This window comes from Oratosquilla oratoria, chromosome 30 (assembly GCF_046742065.1).
Source record: "Oratosquilla oratoria isolate Oo_2021 chromosome 30, ASM4674206v1, whole genome shotgun sequence".
NCBI classification, from domain to species: Eukaryota; Metazoa; Arthropoda; class Malacostraca; order Stomatopoda; family Squillidae; genus Oratosquilla; species Oratosquilla oratoria.
In genome coordinates this window covers 11,264,393-11,274,641 of record NC_134806.1, presented here as the reverse complement: position 1 = coordinate 11,274,641, position 10,249 = coordinate 11,264,393, and the positions used below count along the sequence as shown (strand labels likewise).

The 10,249-nt window shown below is 35.1% G+C and overlaps 1 protein-coding gene across 24 annotated transcripts in view; it reads left to right on the top strand.

Annotated features, from left to right (window-relative positions):
* The window catches only part of Cadps (calcium-dependent secretion activator 1), a 1,142,346-nt gene that overhangs the window by 935,134 nt on the left and 196,963 nt on the right, over positions 1-10,249 (top strand). For 18 of the 24 annotated variants that reach the window (XM_076212572.1, XM_076212575.1, XM_076212566.1 and 15 more), the window contains one exon: positions 2,396-2,446. The exons of the other annotated variants lie outside the window; for them this stretch is intronic. In XM_076212572.1, coding sequence (XP_076068687.1) covers positions 2,396-2,446 — 51 coding nt within the window. The remainder of the gene's footprint in view (positions 1-2,395; positions 2,447-10,249) is intronic. 24 annotated transcript variants of the gene reach the window in all.

Below are 10,249 nucleotides of genomic sequence, written 5' to 3'. Positions count from 1 at the left end.
ATATTGAAAGGGAACAAAAAGAAAAAAAAAATTTGTTTGTGGCCCAAATATCCACCCCAGGTGGCCCTTGTGGCCCAAATGTCCTAGGTTGCAGTTTTGTGGCCCAAATATCCTAGATTCGAGTACAAGACCCACTTGATTTGGGAATGTATTTTTGTATCAGTGAAATGTGGCCAGGATGATGGTGAATGTAGAGGTATCTTGTGAATGTTGGGGGTTATGGTAGTCAAAAGAGTTGAGATTAGTGCACTGTGGAGGGGGTGAAGGAAACCGATAGATGATTGAATGGATGTATTGAAGAAGGGGAAATTCAACCTTACTGTAACCACTGGACAAAGGGTACATTTTTTTCTATCATGAATTTGTAATTATTTAAGACCAAAACTTGTAATTTTCTCTTGTACCCTACATCCCCAGAGTGTAAAGTCTTCATCTCCACTAATATGCCAAAATGAACCTCCACATACTCTTTGCATTCTAGTTTAACCTCCACAACCAAGTGTACCATTTACAGGTCTGGGGTACTTATGAAAATATGTCCCCTGTATTCATTTATGAATGATATGAAAAAATTTTGTTAAGCAAAATATAATTTCTACATAAATTCTTTTCAAATGTTTATGTTTGTTTCTAATATATATTTTTACATGTTTGAATGATATTATGTTCACACCTGTATCTTCATGTAGGTTAACTATATTTTTTAAGGTAAATTTTTTGTACACCATGTGTTGTGTGTAAAATATCCTTGCCACTTACTGCTTCTGAAAATATAGGTTCACTTAAATGTGGTACAGCAGTTGAAAAATCTGGTAGAAATTAACCAAATTCTGAGAGCAATAAAAATTGCTTTCAGTGATGCTTTCAAAGTTCTTAGACCCTTACTAAAACTGTAAGTCATAATATTTTGTACTTTATTTGTTGAGCAATTCCTGCTTTAAGGTTTAAGAGTATCTCCAGGAATACATATGTAACTGAAAAGTTTATACATTTTTTGTTCATCATTGATGCACTTTTAACAAACCCTCACATTAGTAAAGAGATACCTGTACACAGCTGGAATTAACCTATGAGTATTTCATATGAGTACCGTAATTAAATTAAAGTAGCCTTATACTAATACAAGTAAATTGGGGCAAATATTTGCATGACTGTAACTAGATACATTTGCAATAGTTGCAAGAGATGAAAGTCAAGTGATGAGAACAAAGAACAGTCATTAAAATTGATAAGTCACATGAATGTATTAGAACTTCCTGTAATTAAAACTATAGACTCAGGAACAGTCAAGCTTGTTTAGATTTAGGAACATTACTGTAGATGAGAGTAAGCTTAGAGTGAGAGAATTGGAGAGTTTGAAATGTCTAAGTAGATATAGAACTTCATGCAATTGAAAAAAAGATAAAACATTTACTTGAAAACACTGAAGCAGAAACATGGTTATTCATGTTATGAAGAATTCATCAGGGTAAAATAATGTGAAGAACCTGGAAACACAAAAACTTGTATCCCCAAACACCAACACCAATATATTTAATTGATCCAGTCTAGAACACCAAATTCAAGTCAGAAAAGGACAAAAGAACACCCATATCAGCCTATTGCTGTTGTAAGTTTTAACAGTAGTAAATTTAAGCCAAGATCAAATATGTATCTAGTGTTGTATGTATTAGCGCACAAAGAATTATGCTGTATTCCAGACCTACAGTGTAATTGACTATGTGTATGAAGTAGTAGAGCTAGACGTAAAGTAGTTGTGTAAAGGAGTATATGGGCAATGACGCTACCAGTCCTTTGGGCTCTGATTAGCCAAAACAGCATCGGTGAAGATGTGATGTTTGACTCATTTCTCCACCACAGCCTGCAGAGTTGATATGACCATGAGGGGTGACGTCATGTGGCCCAGGACACACTTTATTACTAGATTTTGAATAATTTTGCTTGGCTATTGAATAATAGAATACAACTGTAATTAGTTTGAGTCATTCTGACTTAGCCACAAAACTACAGTAAGAGGTAGTATAGAGTAGTCTTACAGATTTGGTGAAGTAGTAGTTGTAGGATAGACCTCAAAGTGTGTCCTAGAGCCTTAAATGCCATGGCTAGATCACCTCACATATACTACTGATTGCATATAACAAAGTGGGCATCATTTCTCTGCATAAGTAGCTATGTGTCCATTTGTGCATTCCTGCCTTTACTATATTTATGGGAATACATTGTCTATATCAATATACTCCTGTATATAAATCAAATATGTAAGATTATTGCAAATGCTAATATTACTCACGTGCAGTGCAGTGATCCTGTTCATTGTTCCTTGTGGGGAAGTCGGAAGAAGAATGTATAGATGTTTAAGCCAATAAATATTATAACCCGTGTTCTTTACCCATAGCCAAGAACCCGGCCAACCTCTCATACCCCCAAGCATTGCAATGCCTGCAAGGTTGGTGCCATGAGGTCAAGCATATGTAGATAGTCACACATTATGGATTGGACCTCTATATATTTATAGAAGCAACATTATTATTATTATTATCAACTTTGATAGATGCTAGAAGTACTAATATCTGAATTTTGACACATTTTTGTACTACCAAGTAGAATGAGAACACTTTTATATAAGCAGTCACGGTTATGCTCAATTCGAATGCATTTTCTTCAAATGTACAATTACTTTTATCTTTATTGCACAAGGCAAAGGTCAACTTGTGTGAAGGAGAAAGGAATTGGCTGGAGGAACAGAGCATTTTTGGGTGGTGCTGATGGTTAGAAAGCATTAAACTCTTTGCTACCATGATGCCCTTTATGAATTTTATTCTGGCAAATGCTAGGGATTTTTATTCAGATAAGGGCAGGACCCTGTGTTGAAGGGGTTGAGGCTCTCAATTAACCCTTCCACTTTTATGATGCATTATGCACATTTTGCTCTGGCTACTACCAAGTGATCTTATTCAGTTGAGGGTAAGAGCTCATGTTGAAGGGGTTAAAGATTGCATAGCCTCCCTTCCTCCACAAATGTCTTCCTCCAGTGCCTGTTCCCTTCTCTTCCGTGCGAGACTGTGAGACCAACATTGGTATGGGTACTCGACACAGGGCTCTACGAAGGGGACTTCTTCCTTTTGCACGGTTTGCAGCTACACATGCTGCTGCATACTCATGAGTTCTACTGATGCATCACTCATTATTTGCCTGGCATTCCTCTTTTAAGAGACCTGGTCTGATGAACGATGGTTACACACGTGCTATGGAACTGGGGGCTTGTTGTGAGTAGCTTTGGAGATATGTATACAGTACACAAACGCACACACAGATTCTCACACACACACACACACAGACACATATGCATAGACACACATACACACACACACATTTATATATATATATATGTATATGTATATATATATTGTATATATGTGTGTGTGTGTATATATAGGTGTGTTTATGTGTATATGTGTGTGTATGTGTGTGTGTATGTGTGTATGTGTATGTGTATATATATGTATATATACATATACATATATGTAATCATGATGGGATGTTTTTGGGTAGAGAGTACTCCAACAGGGTACAAACACTAATTCTTACTCCAAGCATGGTGGTGCGTGCATGTGTGAGTGTGTCCCTACCTACTTTCTTTCTACCACGTCACACAGGACTGACTTGTCACCCTAAATCTAGGGCGGTCCTGTGGAACCAAAGCTCTCCTGAAGGAATTTAGTAATTCTGGAGGGAAGATTAGGTTCCAGCTCACACCTTGAGGTCCGCCCTGGTGAAGGAAGCAGCCTCAAAACAGGAGTGGACCTTCACCACAAAAGAAATCAGTACCACAGACCACATAGACAGCCATCCAGTGAATACATCAACACTGCAGCAATATTTTTATCAGATTTCTTTTGTGTGTGGCTAGTGGTGCCCCTCCTTCCTATGGGATGGAGGACCCTGGCATGTGTGGAGGATCTGCCCCTTCACCGCCCTCTACCCCGCCCCTGCTGACGGGGATACGGGGATGCGGTTTGATGAAAGGTGGGTCCAAATGTCATGTCATACCTCAAGAGAGGTGTGACAGGCGTGTGGACTTGCATTGCCCCAGCTGGCGCCACCCAACAGCTGCCTAGGGATGGGTGGGTTGGTTGTATGCACAGCCAATGTGCAGCCATTGGGGTTCTCCTGCTGTGGGTTTGGATGGGGACAAATGCCTGCCATCTTACTTTGAATCATCTTTGTATTGCATCAAAATTACCAATGTTGACTCGTGGTGCTTTGCAAGAATCACTTTTTGCATGAAAATGAAAACTGCAATGATATGGGGGTTGGAATGCTACCGACTCCTGTAGACTGTCAATTTTTGCTTATGCCTTAGGTATGCTAAATTTTGGATTTAGTTATTTGATTAGTGTAAAGAGAATTAACATCAAAAGTTCATTTATATCAGGATACTGCTAATTATAGCAATAATTTCAGCAGTAAGTAGCTCTAGAGAACCTATAAATAGCTGAGTAGCATAGGTAATACCAATACAATTATTGCAACTTCTACATTTCAGCTTAGAGGATTCATGGGTAAATAATATCATTCCACATGCATATGTAGAAATAGAAGACAAAAGTGAACAAAATAACCAAAATTTACTGTACACTGTAAATGAAAGAAATGATCATGCTAGGTGAACTACAAGTCTTGTACAGCACCAAAAGAATTATTTTCTTAAAATGCAAGGCACTATAGACTACTGGCTCTGTCATATAAATCAGAATAATTATCTACTCTTAGTTGTATATACCAAATTATATTTTCTAATTTTTTCTGTATCTAGTATTTAGTTCATTTATTCAAATTTCAAATGTCTTATCTACGATCTCACTTCTGTGTCCTTCTGAAAAAATAATAATGAAAATTAAAATTGTTGATTTGAAATATATATATATATACATATATATACATATATATATATATATATATACATATATATATACATATATATAATATATATATATGTATATACATATATATATATATATATATATATATATATATATATATATATACACACACACACACACGCACACATGTGTAGTGGTGGTGTGTTCAGAGGTATGCTGGGCTCTCATTTGTTTAGTTGTGGGTTCAAATCCTGCACTTCACTTTGTTTCCCGGCGGCGACTGTTACCACAACAGTCCAAGCACCAGGCCTTATGTGTGTGTGTGTGTGTATATATATATATATATATATATATATATATATATATATATATATAGAATAAACTGTATATAATATAAAAATATTAATATATATAAATATATATATATGTGTATATTATATATATATATGTATATATATATATATATATATATATATATATATATATATATATATATATATATATATATATATATATATATATATATATATATATACATTCATGTGTGTATATATTTACTGTATAATCATATATACATTATATTATTTGATACATATGAGTGAAGAAATATGTGTTTTTATGTACATAAATGTGCACATACATAAACACACACACACAATTTCACACACAGCCATGACAATGGTGAATCATACAAATATATACACACAATTGAGGAAAATGGAAGAAAATGAGGAAGGTGAGGAACAGGCCTTGGAAGTCAGAAGGGATGTAAACAGAAGGTGTGCAGACGCAGCCGTGGTCGAACAGGTGAGCAAAGTATTAAAAGTAGGAACATAAATAAGAGCAGCTCAATGGAAAGAGAAGATAATTTCTTTTATGGATTTAATGAGGGAGGAGATGACAACCTCCCCCAACTAAAAAGTCTAGAGAAGAAACTCACGAAAATGAACAAAGCATGGGAGGTTAGGTTTAGCCAACTCGCGCTAATTACACAAAGAGTTGATAAACTGGAAGAATTACAGAAGGAAAATCAAAACCTAAAGAAATAGAAAAATTAAAAAGACAGTTAAGAGAAGTAAAGGATGAGAATGAGGAATTAAACAGGAATAATAAAAAGAATAAAGAGTCTATAGCAAAAGAGGTAAGTGGTTGGAAAAAAAAAATCCAAGAGAATAACAAAATTGAATATAAAAATATAGCGAAGCAACAGATGAAAGAACAAACTAAGGACACAGTTATTAAAGTGATGAGAGAGAAGGAGAATATAGTAAGACTTAGCAGATAAAAAGAAATGTATAATTATATTAGGAATGGAAGAGAAGTATAATCCAAATAGGACTACAAGAGTAAAGGAGAAGGAAAAAGTAAACAAGGTATTAAAGATAGTTCAAGAAGATGAACTTGAAATAGAGAAAGAAATTGAAGAAATATATAGACTAAGGAAACACAATATAGACAAGACCAGAATAATTAAGGTTAAATTCAGGTCCCGAATGACAGCAGAGAATATCTTACCAAAAACAGGGAAACTAGCAAAAAGTGATCAGTATAAACAGGTATGGATAAAAAAGGAGATGAATAAAGAGGAAAGAGAGGAAGAGAAAACAAAAAGAATAGAAACTAAGGGGAAAAAAAAACGAGAACAGAACAGAGTCGGACAAAGGAATTCTATTGGAGAGTAGTGGATATGAAAGTGAGGAAATGGTTCATAACTGGACCTAATAATCACATCAGAACCTGAAATAGTGGACAAGATTGAATATAAGACACCACAAAGTAAAAGTGACCACATATTAGTTGAACTGGAACTAAATGAGGAAAAATACATGGGAAAAGTGAACAATATAGAAAGGGAAGATTGATGTATGGAAAAACAAATTTTGATGAGAGAATATTTCCAAAAAGCAGACTGGGAAAGGATACACAAGGAGGAAACAACAATAGAAGAAATATAATATTTTGACAAAATTTTATAAGGAAGGAATTGAAAAGTATGTTCCAAGACAAGAAAGAGAAAAATAAATGAAAATGTTGGTACAAGAAAAGATGTAGCAAGTTAAAAGACAAAAGGGATAAAGCTTGGATAAAATGGAGGAAAGACAAAAGAACCAAAAAATGGAAAATATATACCAGTTATAAAAACCAATATGTCCCAGTGCACAGAGAAGAAAAGAGAAAATACAAAAAGAATGTCATAGAAAAATGTGAAGATCAAACAAAACTATGTAAACAAACTGAAAAACAAGAATTAGGGAAACTATGACAAGGAGGAGTTGAATACACATAGGAAATAGAAATGGCAAAAATTATGAACAAGCATTTTAAATCAGTGTTTACAAGGGAGAACATACAACTTAGAGATGTCGAGTGGGAGGAGAAAGTCCCCCTATGAAAGAGATAGAAGTAACTAAATCACTTGAGTAATCTTGATGTTGAAAAATTGCATGGTCCAGATGAAATGGCAAACTGGATTTTGAGAGAATGCAGGAACAAACAGACAAAATACATAGTCTAATAAACATTTCATTGAAAGAAAGAAAAGTTCCAGAAAATTGGAAAAGAGCAAATGTTGTAGCAGTATATAAAGGAGGAACAAGGAAGACTCTACTAACAATAGACTGGTCTCTCTTACAAGTATGGTAGCTAACATTTGTGAAAGAATGATCAAAATTAGATGTGTAAGGCATTTGGAAAAAACAATGTACTAAATCCAAGGCAATTTGGATTTAGACAAAGATCATGTATCATAAACTTGATGTGTTTCTATTCAAGGCTAATAGATATAATACAAGAAAGAGATGGATGGGCTGATTATGCATTTCTAGACCTGAAAAAGGCTTTTGATAAGGTGCCACATAAGAAATTCCTAAAGAAATTAGAAACTGCAGGAGGAATACAGGGTAAACTACTGAAGTGGATGGAAGACTTCTTCCATGAAAGAAAAATGAGAGTGGTGATAAGAGACAAACACTCTAATTGGGATGAAGTGATTAGTGGAGTTCCACAAGGAACAGTTCTAGCCCCAATAATGTTTGCTATATATATTAATGATATGGATAAAGGAATTGAAAGTTATATGAGCTTCTTTGTAGACAATGTAAAACTATTGAAAAAAGTGAACACTGAAGAAGATTGTGAGTCGCTGCAGAGTGATCTCAATAAAGTACAGATAAACGTCGACTTACGATGGCCGCGACTTACGATTGTTCGACTTTACGATGACGACGACGACGACGACGATATGATAATTTAACCCCTTCCATACGGTGCCGCACACGTAGGCGTCATGAGGAGCAAGTGGATTCGCGACGCTGCCATATCGGCGTCTTGATTATATTTATTGTAGTTGCCCCTGTGTTTTTACATTCTCTCAAATGTGCCCTAAATCCCATTCTCTGTGGTTTTCAAAATTCGCGGGTGAAAGAGAGAACGATCGATATAAGCGGTGACTATATTTTATGATGCGAGTATTATTACGTCACGTCGTACGGCTGGCATTGGCTGCTGACCGCGAGAATTAAGTTCCGTACTGAAAATACATATTATAGTGTTTGAATATGGTAAAAAGGATAAAAATAGTTAAATAAACTACTGTACATGTTTAATAGGCTATATTCAGTATCTCTGGTGGTTAATATACAGGTAGGCTAGGTACAGTGACCACGGAACAGAGTGGGGATCGACTTACGATGAGATCGTCTTACGATGGCTCTATCGAAACCTAATGCCATCGTAAGTCGACGTTTACCTGTATTGGAATAGAGTAGAAAGTGGGAGATGGAATTCAATATCAAGAAGTGTAGTATAATGGAATTTGGAAGAAGCAAAAAAAAGAATAGTAGGTTCATATAAAATGGGAGAGGAAGAAATAAAAAAAAAAGTGGAAAATGAGAAGGACCTAGGAGTCATTATTATGAATAATATGTCCCCTGAGAAACATATGAACAAAATTTTTGGAGAAACATATAATTAAATAAGAACAATTAAAGTGGCATTTACATACCTGGACAAAGAATTGGTGAAGAAAATACTAGTCACTTTGATAAGACCAAAATTGGAGTATGCAGTGACGACGTGGTCACCAAGTACAAAAAAAAAGTAAAACAAAACTTGAGAGAATACAAAGAGCAATTGCGAAATTGGCACCAACACTCAGAACTATCATATGAGGAGAGGCTGGCAAAACTTGAGCTACAGACATTGGAGCAAAGAAGAGGGAGAGGAGACTTGATAACTATTTATAGAATCATGAAAGGCATGGAAATTATTGATGGAGAAGATCTAATAAAATGGGATGGTAGAGATACAAGAGGACATGGAAAGAAAATCAAGAAAGAATTATAGAAGAGACCTGGAAAAGAATAGCTTTCCCTACAGGATAATAGACATTTGGGACAAGTTAGATGAGAATGTGGTGTGTGCAAAAACAATACACGAATTTAAAAACAGTCTAGATGAAACGAGATATGGAGATGGGACACCACAAGCATATCTCCCTTTCCCATAAAATACAACTAGGTAAATAAATACACACACACACATATTTATATATACTTCATCATAGATATGCACACATACACAAATGCACATACATTGGTGTGGGGAAACATCTCTTTTAACTGAAGTGAATTCAGTGGCCTCTGCCATGTCTGAGATATATATATCATTCTCTTTTCTTAAACTATTTTCTGTCCTTGTCTCATGGGGAGTTTCCATATAGGAATGGAGGCTCACTGCTTTTGTATTATCAAGGATCTCCAGCAGGGGAATCCAGGTATTTCCACTGTGAAGAGCAATATGACTCATGTATCTAATCTTCCCAGTGCCACAAGGATTCACAGGATGATGGGTAGCAACATACTTAGTGGAGTATTCTGCTCATGTATGTGTTTCAGTATATATATATATATATATATATATATATATATATACAGTATATATATATATATAAAATTTATGTATTTACTTATTTGTAGTATACAGTATTTGAGTTGTGCCTATGAGGTCCTATTTTGTCTCCATTTATCAAACTTTGCCTTAGATTTAATCATAGTTGTTCTGGAATATGTTCTTATCAAACTTGTTTTACAAATTCATGCATCTGTTTGGAAAGGTGTACTTCCTGATATCTTTTCAGCTATTTTACTCTTTATTACATTATTCCTTCTCTGTAATGTTTCAAAGAGTGTCATTTGATTTTCTCATTATTGCTGTATCATCTGCATATGCAAAAGTTTGTCCTGTGTCCTGATGATTGTATATTTTCCTCGGACATCCATCCATGTACAGAATAAAAAAAAAAGTGGTAGCAACAGCACACTGCCTTGCCTCACTCCAGTAGTCATGTGAAACCAGTTTTCTCTTCC